The sequence below is a fragment of the Plectropomus leopardus genome, chromosome 5, assembly GCF_008729295.1.
Source record: "Plectropomus leopardus isolate mb chromosome 5, YSFRI_Pleo_2.0, whole genome shotgun sequence".
Taxonomy (NCBI): domain Eukaryota; kingdom Metazoa; phylum Chordata; class Actinopteri; order Perciformes; family Serranidae; genus Plectropomus; species Plectropomus leopardus.
Window position 1 is genome coordinate 35,489,723 of NC_056467.1, and position 16,426 is coordinate 35,506,148.

A 16,426-nucleotide genomic window follows, 5' to 3' on the forward strand; every position below is an offset into this window, starting at 1 on the left:
AGAGCTTTACAGAGTCGCACTCGAACTTGTAGATTTATCTATTTATAATATTTTTTGATTGTGTTTTAAGTCATGCGACCGTGATGTAGTTTGTGTAAAGCCTAGCAATAGCTTTTTGCATCTGGCAATTTCATTTATGCTTCAAAACACACAAAAGTGGTATTCATCTGTGAAGAATATCATGCTGAACAAAATGTGTAAGTCTCATAAACTTGTGTTCATCAGAGAGCTTATTTTTTGGCGATAATCGAAAATCCCATTCAAAAATCCCATAAGGTTTTTGACGTAGGAACCAGTGCAATGCTAACCTCCTGGTTGGCCTACAAAAAATACATCATCCTTTCACCAGTTGCTGCTATTTCTGCAAGGATATTGTGCTGTTGGGCTTTGCCCAACCCTGCTTGTGAATATGGTATGAAAGATGGGTGAGGTGTGAAAAACCCCTTTCACTTTTGAAAATCCGAAAAGGGGGAAGCAAAGAAAGAGTAAAGGGAGCATGATCATGCTCAGAAAATGTAATGGTAACTTTTTCCAAGACAACATGCTAGGGGATCATCAATATCTTAATGCATCATGCTTTGTGAATTTCATGGTAATGACCAGATGTTTTCAAGATAATCCTGTTGAGTCTCACAGGGTTTCCCCCTAAAAATTATCAGAGGTGGTATAACAGACAGATTCTGACACACCTTAGAACATGATCAATTCTATGAGGAGATAAACTAATAAATAGTCAATAATATGCTAAAAGTAGCACCTCTGCTATTTCCCCTGAATGTAAATTTCATAAAAGTGTAGCAATATGTTCAGTGGTGACCTACCTCTGCAATAACCTACTGTGGTAAGCCGTTATGGCATGTTCACTTCACATGTGGGATAGTTACGCCTCTGCTCTGGCAATAGCCATAGCCAAAGGAATTATGTTTTTACCTTGACTGTCTGTATATGTCTGTATATGAATACTGTCTGTCGTTGTTTCTTAAGTAGCAATGATGTGTGGAAGATGAAGAAACCTCCGCGGACACTGACTTGGTTGCATAATAATCAATTTATTACAACAAAGTTCAGCATCCACCAGGCCCCATGGTCTGCCTGGGAGAGGATTCATGACCAATACGAATCTCTCTATCTTACAGCTCATGCAAGTCTCTTATATAGGTACAGGCATCAATACATTTGTCAGTAAACAACTTCTCACCTGCTGTGATCAATCACAAGACCCCACAAATATCTCCTTATTTGGAAGGAGCCTCATTCCATGTTACTTTTAACCTGGGGCTGGTATTTTGTACGTGTGGCTTCAAGGTCTAACCGTCCCTAGACCTTTGACCTCATTGCCCAACCAAAATAGGAACCTAAAGAAACAAAGCATAATACACCACAATATCCATCCCATCCTTGTGGACACAATATCTCAGGAACATCTTAAGGGGATTTTTTTCAAATTTGGCACAAATGTCCACTTGGACTCAATGATGAACTGATTAAATTTAGGTAGTCAAAGGTAAAGGTCACTCTCTTATTCTCATGAATGCGATATCTTAAGAACACCTTTGAATCATCATGTGCTGATTGCAGAGGTCTTCTGTGCTGCCAGGGGGAAGGTGTGTGTAAAACATCCATGTTTCAGACATGGATGAAAACTGCAACTGCAACTTGACTGGTTTGTGGAGACACGTAATGGCAAGGTGGTAATTCTAGTTGTTGATGTCCTCATGAACAGTGAGTTTGTTGTTGTGACCTGTCTTAAAGACACTCTATCAGTCTTGTGCAATGCAATGTCAATGTCATGCAATGTGTTCTAGGTTCAACTTCTCAGCTGATTCATTCTCTAAGCAAAATATAAGAAATCCACTCAGGCCACATTTAGATGAAAACGGCCCTACTAACAGAAAACTCTTTCCTTTCCGTTTAAAAAAAATCGGTGTTCAAATGATAACATTGTGAAAACAATCCTTTTTTTACATGGTTCCCCAAAAACGCTGGAGTATGCATGCCAGGCCAGTAGTTGGCGGCGTAAATTTGTAACACGAGGAACACCATGCACCTGCGCATAAAAGCATTCTTCTACAGAGCAGTGAGTATAAACAAACAAGAAGACAATGATGAAAGCATGTTCGAGATCGTAGTCATTATAATCATTGGAGTCAGCAGTACAAACACAACTCAGTAGTCTGCCATTGTTGTTATTGCTGTCCTCCTACTCACGCATGGCTCTTTGTTTGAAACATAGATGAAGAATAGATAGATGGAAACAAACTAACAGCTCTCCAATTCATAGACTGCAATGATTTCCAAGTTAATTATTATCTTAACTCTTTGTGCTCATTCTCCAGCAGCAGTAATATGAGCCATATTGGAGAAGTTCACAGGGCTTCTCCCTAATACAGAAAAAAATGTGTTGCCTTCCTCCCCCTCCTTCACTACGTGCATTTGTCATCAAAGCCCGACACAAGTGCTTTAAAGCAAGTACTGGGGGGTTGCCATGGCTACAAAGTCACTCTGTGGGCTTGGCCATCTATTGAGGTTTTCCATTCTCCTTCTCTGGCGAGATGAAAATTCACACGGCCAAACTGTCAGAGCCAAGCTTTTATGACTTCAAAGCCCAGCGAATCCACGGGAGCTCTGAGACCTTTGTCAGATGGTGATGTGCTGCATTCCTCAAACCCTGTTGACATTCACAATTTGCCTCTCAGACCTTAGCAACAAGGACAATCAGACTGCTGCATTTTGAAAACAGACACTCCTGTCTCACTCCTGGGCTGGAGCGCACAGAGCCATTACGCAGAGAAAGGACAGATCTCCCATAATTTAGCATTTGGTCCCAGTTCATTAAAGTGAATAGATGCTCAGTGACAGGCATCGCAACAGCTTTCTTCTTCTCTTATGCGTTCACTCATGTGGGGCTCGAACCCACCTCCTGAGTCAGAGAGACCCAGAGATGCCAGCTATTTATAGGCTAACTACAAGGTGCAAGGGCACGCATTTGCTCACATTAGGACGCTGATTCATCTGACATGATTTAATGATCTACTGGCGAACTTTGCTCACTGTGATGTCTTCTCTTCTCCAGGTCATGGCTTCAAGTTTGGACCAATCATTGGCAAGCTCCTGAGTGAACTCAGCCTGGGAGAAGTGCCCTCCTATGACCTCTCACCTTTCCGAATCAGACGCTTCCAGGCAATGACCAAATCAGCTTTATAGAGCTGGGAATATTGAGAGCATCAACAGAGCATCACAGAGTCTTATCTGATTGTCATTGTAATATGATTTGATGCTGTCTTGGTAATTTAGCCCCACCTTGTTAATCACAATTAGACAATAACATATGTTTTGTATGCCACTTTATTTGATGTGATCAGTTTAGTTTCCAATTCCATATGGTGTAATCAGCTGTTGGCACTCAGCCATCATGAAAATAAGTGGGCCCTATGTTACACCCAGCACAAAGCCACAGACAGTGCAGTGTACTTGCTCCCATCTGTGTACCCATGGGTGGGTAGGTCTTAAAATGAAGTGTCGTCAGGATTTGTCAGATTCCTATTTTGAGGCAGCAGAAAGTCAAAATGAAGGAGTATTTTCTGATTTTTTAAAGGGCTCATCATTCAGATAGTAAAATGCACTTACATAGGTGGGTTCAGGTCGGCAGGTGGGTGAAATAATAAATCATTTTAATCATTTTACATGCTTTTCATTCTTCAGTTTTTGCTTATTCAGCTGTGTTCATGCATATGGTATACATTTTGGCAAGACTGTGTATTTTTGTTTAATGTTGGAATTTCCAGCTCAGCTCCCACAATAAGTCTAAAATACACAGTGGAAACAAAATTGCTACATTCATACTGTTAAGTGCAAAAGATGTGGCACTGAAACCCATTCAAACTGCAGTTTTTGATCCCATAGCCATCAAAGCATAAAAAGATGCTGGGTGTCACTGTGGGCTTTTGCCTTGGAATTTGTCATTTTTACTATTTTCCACCTGATAATGTCATTTTTACCATATTTGGCATATGGAGAAAAAAACGTGCTATTTCCATTGAGTGCACTGTCACAATCAATGTTGCTGCCAATCATTGAAATATCCCAGACAGTGATAATCCAAAAAATCTACTTTGCAGTGGCATCATTACAAAAACCTGGCATTTCAGGGGATAAAATTCTGAAAATTAATGAATATTTGCTATTTGTTATTAGGACTGATGTTGGTTAAAGAATAAACTCAATGACAAAAGAAAAATCATATTAATCTAAGTATATATGTATGTTTTATAGGTTGATTTTGAAAAGTGCATGAGTGTGAGCATTTGACACTGCACAAAGAAATTATTATGTTATTCTAATCATCAAATTATTATAATCAATGTTACAGCTAATCAATCATCATCATCTGACATATCCCAGGCTATGACAACCAAATAATAATAATCTACTTTGCATGTAGTCATGCAAAAACATATCAAATGATGACAAAAACCTGGCATTTAAAAGGTTAAAATTCTGAAAATGAATGAGTGGTTGATATTTATCATTAGCACTGATGTTGGTTAGAAAAATAATTAAATAAAAGTGTAAAATAATACTAATTTATAATATTTTTCAAAGCTTGATTTTGAAAAGCCCATTTTGTGCAGAGGGATACAAGTGTGTGTAATAAATAAAGTGGACCCAAAGAGTGGACCCCAAAATTGGTAGGCATATGAAACACCCCAAGACCAATAAAAAAGTCTCTTGGACCCATATGGCAAATCCAACAGGAGGTTGGCCATTTTGATTTGAAGTTCCAATTTTTCACGTTTTTGGCCAATTTCACCATATTTCACCAATTTCACAAATTCTCCTACAGATTTCATCTGATTGACTTCAAAATTAAAACATCTTCTCAGAAGTAGTCGGACATCAAAAGTTATTAAAATTGTGAGTTTCCGTCACACTGTGTGGCCATTATTGGGCAAAACATTTCCATGTCTCGCCATGAACCAGGAAGTAAATGGGAAGTAGTTAAGAACTCTGAGGGATATGGTTCAATCTGCACCAAACGTCACATGCTTGATGACAGTCCCATCCTAAACACATCTCCATGATAACCTTTACTATTTCTTATAGCACCACCTACTGGCAACAGGAAATGGCATGAAAATCATGTTCTTCTTTGATGTATATCTCCTACAGATTTCACCCAATTGACTTCAAATTTGGTCAACGACACCTTAAGACATGCAACATAAAAATTGATTTAAAAAATTTTTTTTTCGTCAATCACAGTGCCACCAACTGGCAAAAGGAAGTAAGCCTCTTAACAGAGCTAAACTTTGATTTACACGATATTTACATGGTTTGATCTACAAATTATATAGACCAAGATGGCATGCATTGTGTGGCCTCCAGCGCATGGCCACAGGAAGTATTTCCCCATATGTAATATCTAATAGAAGGATTGAAACTCTCTGCCTGCTTGTTCCGACTTTCACTGAAATGAAAGATCATGGGACATCAAAAGTTATTCAATATCTTGGTTTTCGTCACACCATATAGGCGTGGCGAGGTCAACTTTGATGTATCGCCATGAAACAGGAAGTTGTTGTAACTCAGCCAGACATTGTCCAATCTGCCCTAAATTTCTCATGCTTGATAAGAGTACAGAGTTGAACACATCTGCACGGCTCACTTGACTTATCGGCATACTGCCACCTACTGGAAACAGGAATTTACATGATTTATATTTTTAGTTGCATCCCCTTACAGGTTGACTACATTCAACTCCAACTTTGTAACAAAAGCTGCTTTAGGACCTTCATGATGCCTCTTTGTGAAGGTCATATATTTTAAATGAACACTATTGCCATGGCAATGCTATTAACTGAGTTTCCCCAAATTTTATGGTTGTGATCAGGTGGCAGCCCTGAACACATCAACATATAAGTTACCCATGAAAGTCAGTGTGCCACCTACTGGCAACAGGAAGTATACCTTGTAACACAATTATCATTTGATTTACATGAAATTTACATGATTTGTTCTCTAAATGATGTTCACCAAGATGACATGGAAATTATGTCCCCTCCACTGCCACCTAGTGGCCACTGGAAATACTACGCCATGTGACATTTCTCACTGCAGGGAGAAAACGCAGTGTGTCAAGTCAAGTCAAGTCAATTTTATTTATAGAGCCCATTATCACAAAACATGGTTTGCCTCAGAGGGCTTTACAGTGTACGACATCCCTCTGCCCGTGGATTATCTAACTTTCACAGAGATAAGTGACTGTGTCAGATGGAGTTCTGTAAGGAACCCCTACATGCGTGGGGCTGTGAGGGTCCGTTCATAACTGCTTGCAGCTTTAATTTGTAGTTGTAATCTGTGGTTAGTGTAAGACTACTTCTGCTGGCATTACTCAACAATATTTTCCTCATCTGCGTGTCAGCATGCCTTTCTCTACATGCCTGGATAGTCCCCGTGCAGCACAGCAAAGCATGGTGGAGATGATCTGAGAGGACACCACAAAAGATAGTGATTAAATTAATTAATTGCAGTAAGTAAGTCCGTAGAAAGACAAAGATAAATCAGATACACGTTTATATGGCATGTAGAGAAAGGGGGTTACGCGTGCACCTTTTCTCCACTGACATGCAGAAAACTTCAAAAACTGCATTAGAACACTCTACCCAAACAAAGAGCACACCCTTGGGAAGCCTTGTATATGGTTTAATAAAAAATAAGGAACAGGGAAAGGCTTGCACAAGACAGGGAGCTGATACTCAGGATGAGGGTGCTGTCTTAGTGCAGGGAGTCTCCAGGCTTCATTGAATCCTGTGTAGCTCTTTTGCTGAAAGAGAGAGGGAGAAAAGGACAGGAGAGAGGGTCAGACATACCTTTGTAGGCCTGAGTGGGAAATGGACTGCATTAAACAAGAGCCTTCTGTGTTTTTATAACCTGCTTCGAAATAGTTCCTCCTGCACCCAGTGCTCCTATTGTAAGTTACCAATAAACAATAACAAGATTACATCATAAAAAATATTTTCAGTGTTTAGAATAATTCCCCTTTAATTTTAGTATGTTTCATTTTTCTAAATGATTTACCCTGTAATGTCATTCAGGTCTTTCACCGTCCCTCCCTTTGCCATCAATGGAAAATCAGCTGAAACATAATAAAGACAAATGGAGTTAACAGAATCCCAAAGCTAAAAACATTCAACCTTAAATTACATTTCTGTTTACAGTAATGTTTTCTTACATTCTGTTTAGATGTCTCAAATATGCATTCTTGATCCATATCAATACTAATATACAGTATCACAAAATAGCACTCTGCTATCAAGTGCCATGTTATCTTTAAGAAAGTTGACATGTAACTCACACTGACCTGTACAATAAATTACACTAGCCTTTTCTCCCCTTTAACTCCTCAATGTTAGATGAAATTATTCAAGAGCAGGACATTTTAAATTAACAGGCTGTTAGTGGCTAACGATATGTGTACAGTATATACAGTAGTGTCCTAATGTTAGCCTACTCTGTTAGCATTTCTGTTATTGCTTCGTCAATCTACAAATTTAGCGGGCTAATAATCCAATTTCATGCTTTAATGCACATGTTAATTTAGCTAAGATATGCTGATATTATAAAAAAAAAACATTCTTTAGTCGTCTTATCCTTTAAAAGCCCATCACAAATGGTCTTCTCTGCTATAATTCCACTGCGCTGCTGGGAACTATTGAGATGCTCCACGTTCCGACATTGCTGTGAAAAAATGGTCCATTGGAGTGAATGGAGATGACGGAGATGAATGGAGATGACTCTCTCTCTCTCTCTCTGGTTCTCAGTGATAGTAATTCCAAGGAACCTGGTCCCCCTCAGAGTGTGTGTCTTTGCCTCCTTCTTTCTAAACTCTTCTTTACTCTGCAATATTGTCGATTTCATCCCAGTATGAACTCTCATCGTTGTTTGTAATACGGCCAATGATGGTGGTGTCATCCGCATATTTAACAATAGAGTTCTCCTGATGTCTGGGAGTGCAGTCATGGGCATACACTGTGAAAAGGAGGGGGCTAAGCACACAGCCCTGGGGGGCTCCGGTGTTAAGCGCTAATGTAGAGGAGGTGAGACATCCTCTGTGGATCTGTTGGTTCTGAAAGCATACTGGTAAGGGTCATACTGGTAAGGGTCCAGGCTGGCAGGTATGTTGTCTCTGATGTGCTGGAGAACCAATTTCTCAAGGGACTTCATCAGGATGGGGCTAAGAGCCACGGGAACAACGATGGCTGTCTTAGGGCAGGAGGGAACAGTCTCTTGTGATAGTGAGATGTTAAAAATGTCAGTTATAACATTAACAAGCTGATCAGCAAAAGTTTTTAGTACTTGTTGTCTGGGCCTGTGGACTTGTTTATATTTGGTCTCAGCAGGAGTTTTCTCACATCTGCTGTGGTCACTGAGAGTGGCCAGTCTCCTGGAGGCAGAGTAGACTTCACAGCTTCGCTTTCTCTGGTCAAAGCAAGCATAGAATGTGTTCAGCTCGTCCGGCAGCATGGCCTCACATGCAATGGGGGCACTCCTGCCTGTCACATTTTGAATCGCCTGCCACATATCTTTAGTGCTGTTGTTGTTGAGGTCTTTCTCCAGTCTCTCCTCTTAGCTTCCTTGATGCCAACTCTCAGTTGTGCTCTGGCGATGCCTCCTTGTCCCCTGACGCAAAAGGCAGCTTTTTTTGCCAAAGAGCCTTCACTTCCCCATTCATCCAGACTTTCTGCTTGGGCTTGATCTCACCATCTTTGTGATCACCATGTCATCAGCGCATTTGCTGATATATGATGTCACAGAAGATGCATATTCTTCAAGATTGATCTTGTTATCTTGAGTGGCAGCATCTTTGAACATTTGCCAATCTGTGCTCAAAACAGTCCTGTAGAGCTGCTGTGGCTTCACTTGTCCACACTTTAACAGTTTTAACTGTTGGTTTGAGCCTTTTTAACAGCTGACAATATGTCAGCAGAAGGAGCAGGAAAATATGATCTGATAGGCCAAAGTTAGGGCGTGGGAGGGCTTTGTAGCTGGTCCAGGATATTTCTTTCTCTGGTGGAGATCTGAACATGCTGGTGGAATTTAGGTAAGACAGATTTGAGGTCTGTTTAATTAAAAATCACCAGCTAGCAGACCCCATCCAGTTGCTTGATGATGTTGCTGCTGATGGCATCATACAATTCCTGCAATGCATTTTTTGAATTTGCATCTGGGGGTATCTATATAGCAACAATAAAAATACTGGTGAATTCTCTGGCCAGATAATATGGGTGACATCTTAGCACCAAAAACTCAACATCTAGTGAGCACAATCCATCCACTTTTACTGGGTTTGAGCACCAAGCATCATTTAGTAAAACACAAAGCCCTCCTCTTACCAGAGTCTTGTGACCGGTCTGCTCTGAATAAAGTCCGCCCATCCAGTGCAACAGCTTGATCCAGGATGTTAGGGGTTAACCATGTCTCTGTGAAGATGTGCGCAGAGCAGACTCTGATCTCCTGTTGCTGTGTGAGCCTCAATCCCATCTCATCCATTTTATTCTCCTGCGACCAGACATTAGTCAGGAGAAGGCTTGGCAGTGGAACAGCTCTCGATCCAAGGCAGGTCAGCCTCGCTCTTATACCGGCTCTCCCCCTTCTCTTCGTCCGGTGCTTTCGGTTTTGTTTCTCCCCTCGGCTTTGACTGGCAGCTCAGTGTATGCTGTTTGAGCAGATCCTCTCTCGTAGGAAAGTTATGCTTCAGCAGAAGGGGCAATGGAGTTGAAAAAATATAGCAAAATATATTAAAAGTAGCAAGAATTTGAGAAGCCACAGGCTGTTGCATCTGCATGCGCCTTGTGAACAGTTTCATGTGGGTACTATTTTCTATGAGCTATATACTATTTTCTATTTTCTCTACTGAACTACACCCACCAACCGTACTGCTAGCTCACCTAGCACTGCTGAGCCTTACAGCTCAGCCAAGGAGGACACTATGACTGTTTACATCTAATGTTGTCGCAAGCCTCTCATCTATGAGAAGATGCATACTTCCCTCTGCGCAGTGATACAGTTGGTGACTGGTAGAAAGAAAAAAGTTCCAGCTAACTGATCCCAGGTATTTACCCAGTGTACACTACTGCTCAGTACCGGACTGCAGCTTGACGCAGACACTACCTGGCTGACACTATGGAGCATTTAGCAAGTAATAAGATGTTTTTCACTGCAGTTGGTGGTCATTTCTCTTTGATTTTAGTGATTCTACCATGGCATTTGTTGGGCTGCAGCCAGCAGTCCAGCCACAGCAAAGAATTTAGGCCGATTTTCAGTCAAAAAAAAAAAAAAGCTCATCTTGATAGCTATACAAATCAGTAAAAATAAATCCAGATACATATGAAAAAGACAGACGATTTGTGGCTGTGATTTAGTTAAAAACATATCAGTCTTATTAATTGTACAGATGGATAATTAATAATTTAATCATAAAGCAAAATAGATATGAGGTAGATACAATTTTGATTGTGTTTTTGTTAACAATACAGTGCTGTTGTTAATTATGATCTACTTTTGTCTATTTCATGTACAGTGACTGTTGTCAGGAGCATTAATTCTCCTGCTGGACAGAATACAGAGGGCTGCTTGGTATGATCTGCTCTGTGTGGCTTGACGCGGTTGCTGTCCGTGTCCAGCAAAAATAGACTTGCCACGTATTTCACGCGGAGCAGAGCAGCAGGCTGACTCGGTGGAATTTAGGGGTCAGTCGTTACATGTAGGCCTAACAGTAGGCCTAAATGACAAGGAGGAAAAGCCAAAAAAACGAAAAGTTTTTTCAGTAGAAGAAATACTGGAGACATAGTCATTTTTTAAATCTCCAGTCAACTTTAGCATTAATTTGATGCAGGGCCCTATGGAAACACCTCTTCTAAATTCTCAATTCCACAACTCCATCCGTGGGTACGTTTCCTATAGGGCCCTGCCATCTGTTGCTGGCTTATGACACTTGGCTGCCAGTGGGCCACTGTTTGGCCCCCCTCAAAAGATGCTTGCCATCGGGCATAACACTTTTTCTGGGGGAAACCCTGAACATCTATGCCTTCATTTCTCCTGATTATCATGTGGTACTGCAGACTTTTCAAAGAGATAATACCTGCACGACTGCATTACCAGCTAGTGGGCCCCAGGGTAAACATTTGCTTTTGGGCTCCTTTTGATCCCTCCACCATCACCACATCCCACCCTTTGCCTCCATCTGTGTATTTCTCATCAAGTACAGTGCAACATGGCAGCATAATCTGCTCACACACCCAGGAACCAACCACTACTAAAGAGGGCAGTTGTTGCTCAGGGGGGTAAAGTGGGTTGTCAACCAATTGGGAAATTGTCAGTTTGATCCCAAGGTCCTCTGAGGTATGTGAGTGCATGTGATTTTTAAACTGAGTAGCAAGTGGCAGCTGGTATGGTACCATGACTCAAAACTCATTCTAGATGTTGGAAAGTGATTGTTAAAAACATGTGACAAAGACCCATTAATATATAGTACTGCATTGTGGAATTAGATGGTTGACTGTTTTATCCTGTTTTAAGATTTTTACTAGATACTCTGCATTTTTTCATGATTTTGAGACCTTCTTTTACATACTTAGTGATTTTGTTGGTCATTCAAATTTGGTCAGGTGTTTAATAACACATCTTTCTGTGATATGACAAACTCAGAACACATTTTAATTATCACTTAACCTGGACTTTAAGACTTAAGGCCAGGTCTGGCAATAATCTATTTATCCTTATTGTTAACAAATATCATGTAATAAGCCAAACTAAAACATTATGTATTCTTTTCAACTTTGGAGGTCAACGGTCAACAGCCAAAAATACTTTTGATCGGATACACATGGTCTGTTGGTCAATTGTGCTGCTCTTCACTTTAGCTGTACTGCATCCCACTCAGGTTTGTTAGGAGCTAGCAAGCTTTCAGCACAGGTCATTAACACGAATAACGTTGTCTCAACCCACCAACATCAGTGTGCAAATATTGTGCTCAACCTCAGGTCTACCTCCCAGCTTGCCCTGGTGAGTAAGCGGCTCTATTATGAGCTGTCATACCCCTTTAGCATTGATAGCTATTGTTATGTTACCACTCTTAGCTCTGTTACCACCACTAGCTGTGTCAGCATGGCTAGAGGTGCTAATAGTATCAGTGCCAGGGGTTTTGCAGTCAAAATGAAGCCACTTACACACCAGTGTGAGACTGGAGGGTGGGCACAATGTTCCAACAGTACTGCCAGGATGGCATTACCAGCTGATCTGCGAATGAGCACTGCTACTAGCAAGCTAACATTCGCTCACATCCGACCCGGATGGTGCACAGTGCAGAGCAGCTGAGAACAGTGGAGACCAGAGGCTAGGCAGTGGGCATGTTTCAACACGATAACATGTTTACCGGCTGTCTGTCAGCAAAGCCAACAGAAAATAAAGTAAAAGTCAAGACATTTACATCATAAACCATTAAGATTTCACCGCCAATAAGCAGATAGTTATTTGACTTACAGCACTAAAGCTCACTGAGGCAATGAAGCACTGGACTTAAGGGAAAGGTCGTTTTGTATGTCATGTCTTTTTTTTCTCTAAAATAACCAGTTAGTTACTGGTTAATGAACCTCGGCCTTTTAAAATTAAAATTAACTGAAACCGACATCACTATTTACAAGTGTTGTCTGTGTGTATCAAAGCCATATCTATCCTTATTCTCTGTGTCATACAGCTCCACTGTTGCTCAAAGAGCTGCCAGCTCTCACGCAATGAGAGTTAGACACATGCGACGGCCCCCTTTCACACGCTCTCACACCACACCCCTTATTTCTCACGCCATCAAATACAAGAAAAAACAAGAAAAAAAGTTGTAGGAACTGGCAAAGAGGGCTGGTCAAGTCACCAACAATATGTTTGGATTTCCTTCAGAGTTCTACAGAATGAGAGTTCTCAAAGCAGATCTGCCTATCAAATCTGCCTGACTAGCAGGGTTGGGAACTGAAACTTGTTTCCAAATTAGGACCGAGTACTTAACACCAAGTACTGGGTATGTGAAAAAAAAAAAAAAAAAAAAATTCCGTAATGCCTGTCGGTTCCTAAACATGACATAAATATGAATTAATGCAAACAAAGGCTATAGGTATATATCTGCAAGGCCGTGGCTCGTTTGGCTACCTTCCTGGACCTTTTCTCATCTGTCAGCAGAACCTTCACACACCAACAACAGAACGAGCTGAAGAGCCAGCATGCATGACCAGCGTGTCACAGCCATACAGCAAACTCTCCTAAACTCACAGGAAAGTCCAGTTTTAAGCAGGCCACACATTCCTGTCCTAACCAAAGTAACTGAGCCCAAGAGATTAATTTTACTCAGAGCTGCCAGCTTAGAACCAAGTAGCCTACTTAACGCCAGGTATCGGTTTCTAAACATGACATAAAAATGAATTAATGCAAACAAGGCTATATATATCTGCAAGGCTGTGGCTTGTTTGGCTACCTTCCTGGACCTTTTCTGATCTGTCAGCAGGACCTGTTACTTCACACATCAACACCACAATGACCTGGAGAGCCAGCGTGCATGACTAGCGTGTCACAGCCATATAGTCTATGGTCACAGCCATACCGCAAACCCTCCTGAATTCATGGGAGATTCCTGTTTCATGCAGCCCTCTCTCAGTGTCCTCCCGGCATCGCATTTCTCCTGTATTACTCCCGATTTAGAGCTCTGGGCCATGTGCGTGGTCTTCATGGGGAACAAGGGGTCAAGTCTGAGCCAATAGGCTATACGAAATTTGAACGCTCCAGAAATTTCACTTTTTGTCCTGTGTTTTACTGAACATCCGACATGCAGCAGCTGGTTAGAGAGTTAATACTAAAAAATGCACAGAAATAGTTTTGTTTTTATGAAACGTGCATGAATACAGACTGCGCCAGGTGTGTGCGCATTTGGATACTAGAGTGACTCAGACCGCACATTGCTGTCCGAACCAAAGTAACTGAGCCCAAGAAATTAATTGACTATGTTCAACCACTGACACAAAAACAGAAGGCACTAATGAAAATAATATGCCTTACACATTTTGCTGATCACACAGCTGATCAATAGATTGCAGCAGACTGACAGCCCAGCACAGTGACTGAGACAGAGACAGGCAGCAGAGTTTTTCCTCACACTGAATAGTTCAGTGATTAGCAAGGAAAGTGACTTCTTCAGATTTCCACAGAAGACTTTGTTTTAGTGTCACTTTCAGTCAGAGTTTAGATGGAATTTGTTATAAACATGATGACGCATCGCTCCATCTCTCATCCAGTTATGCCTTGTTGCCTCTGTTTTTATCAGGGTCGGATTTAGTGATTTGGCAGCCTGGTGCCCCAGTCTATCTGCTTTGCTTTGATTTCACCCGTTCTCTAACTGGGAGTGGTGGTTGGCTGTAGAATAACTTATGCTGTTTTCATACACAACACATCTGGCTGCCCCGGTGTAACATAAAGTAGGCCTATAGTTATTGCGCTTTGGTTAAGGCATAATTCACTTTTAGTTCAGTAAGTGCAGTTTGACATTCACTAATGTCATAATGTTTTTTAATGAATATCTGTGTATGAATCATACGTTTTTATTTGTTGTTGTAACGCTAGAAAGAATAAAGACTTTTTTATCAAAACTTCTTTTACACAAAATAAGCCAGGCTATGCCATGCTTTGTGTAAGGAAAAAAAATGCTGCATGACACATTCGCGCGCACAGCAGCACCACCACCACCACCACCAAAAATCCCCCTTCCAAATCTTATTCCAAACTTTTCTGAAAAGTTGGCAGCCCTGTTTACTTTGTTCAACCACTGACAAAAAACAGAAAGCACTAATGAAAACAATATGCCTACCACATTTTGCTGATCACGCAGCTGATCTTTAGATCACAGCAGACTGACAGCGTGGTTTTCCTCACACCATCTGAACAGTTTAGTGTTTAGCGGGGAAAGTGACTTCTTCAGATTTCTACAGAAGACTTTGGTGTTGTGTCACTTTCAGTCAGACTTTAGACAGAATTCTTTCTAAATATGACGGCGCATTGCTCCATCTGATTTGGAGGCCTGGTGCCCCAGTCTATCTGACTTGCTTTGATTTCACCCATTCTCTAACTGGGAATGATGGTGTGCTGTAGAAATGCTGTTTTCACACACAACATACCTGGCTGCCCCAGTGTGACATAAAGTAGGCTTACAGTTATTGCATGTCAGTCAAGGCATAATTCACTTTTATTTCAATAAGTGCAGTTTTAAATTTACTCTAATGTTTTTTTTTAATTTGCGTCTGTGTGTGAATCATACATTTTTATTTGTTGTAACACTTGAAAGAATAAGTTTTTTTTCATCAAAACTTCTTTTACACAAAATGAGCTAGGCTATGTCATGCTGTGTGTAAGGAAAAAAATGCTGCACGACACATTTGTACGCGAAGCGCCACCACCAAAAAAAACCTTTTTTAACTTCCTTTTCAAATCTCACTCTGAACTTATCTGAAAAGTTTGGAGCCCTGGTTGTTCACTAGAGCATCAAATGTGGATTCATCTGCCACTGAAAATAGTTCCATACCACACCATAAGTGACATTTACATTTACAGTTAAAAATAAACATAGTGTGCCGCTGTTTTAGGAAATGACTGAGCCCTTTTTAAACATGAGACTATAAATTTGTGAGATATACAATATGTCATCAGTAGAAACCAATGGGCTTGGAGCTGAGAGCCACAGACAGAATATGGAAGTCAGAAAGAGCTTTGAAATGGACTGACGCATATTTGCTTTGGGTTTTGAAATGGGATTTCACTAGGTATGAGACCATGAAGCCAGTGCTAAAGATCCAGGCTGTATAAACCTTAAAGCCTCAGACAGAGATAACAGGTACCACGGAGGTGGTTATCAACAGTCACTGTTAACCCAGGTTTACTACCATGGCTCTAATCATGTTCACAAAAGCCTGTCAAAAGACATGCTCAGCATATAATTTGACATGTTCAGCATATAATTTGACGCATCCAGCACGTCATTTGACTCATCTGTCACATTCAGCACATCATTTGATGCATTCATCACATAATTTGACACTAAAAAATGACTGATTAATGCCGCCTACTTGTGCCTATGAGGAATTTTTGAAAAGTACTACAGCAAAAAGCTAAAGCGTTGCTTCAGTTAAGACAAGAGTAAGGAATAATGGCAGAAAATCACTTATTGTGTAAATGCACAACTCAGTATAGGCTACCTATTTATTTGATCACTCTGTTATTTCTAATGTGACAGTCGCACATTCTGTTAGACTTAAACACCCGAAATTAAGCAACAGATGTTGGTATACAGCTACAGTCTGTTAACTGAAACTTTCAACATATTGTCTTGTGTTTCCTC

General features: G+C 40.8%; 1 protein-coding gene across 1 annotated transcript in view; it reads left to right on the forward strand.

Annotated features, from left to right (window-relative positions):
• LOC121943021 (peroxisomal sarcosine oxidase-like) overlaps positions 1-3,680 on the forward strand; it is a 67,337-nt gene extending 63,657 nt beyond the window's left edge. Inside the window, exon 8 of the mRNA XM_042486378.1 lies at positions 3,074-3,680. Within this exon, the coding sequence (XP_042342312.1) occupies positions 3,074-3,204 (131 nt within the window). The 3' untranslated portion in view covers positions 3,205-3,680. The remainder of the gene's footprint in view (positions 1-3,073) is intronic.
• The last annotated feature ends 12,746 nt before the right edge of the window (positions 3,681-16,426 follow it).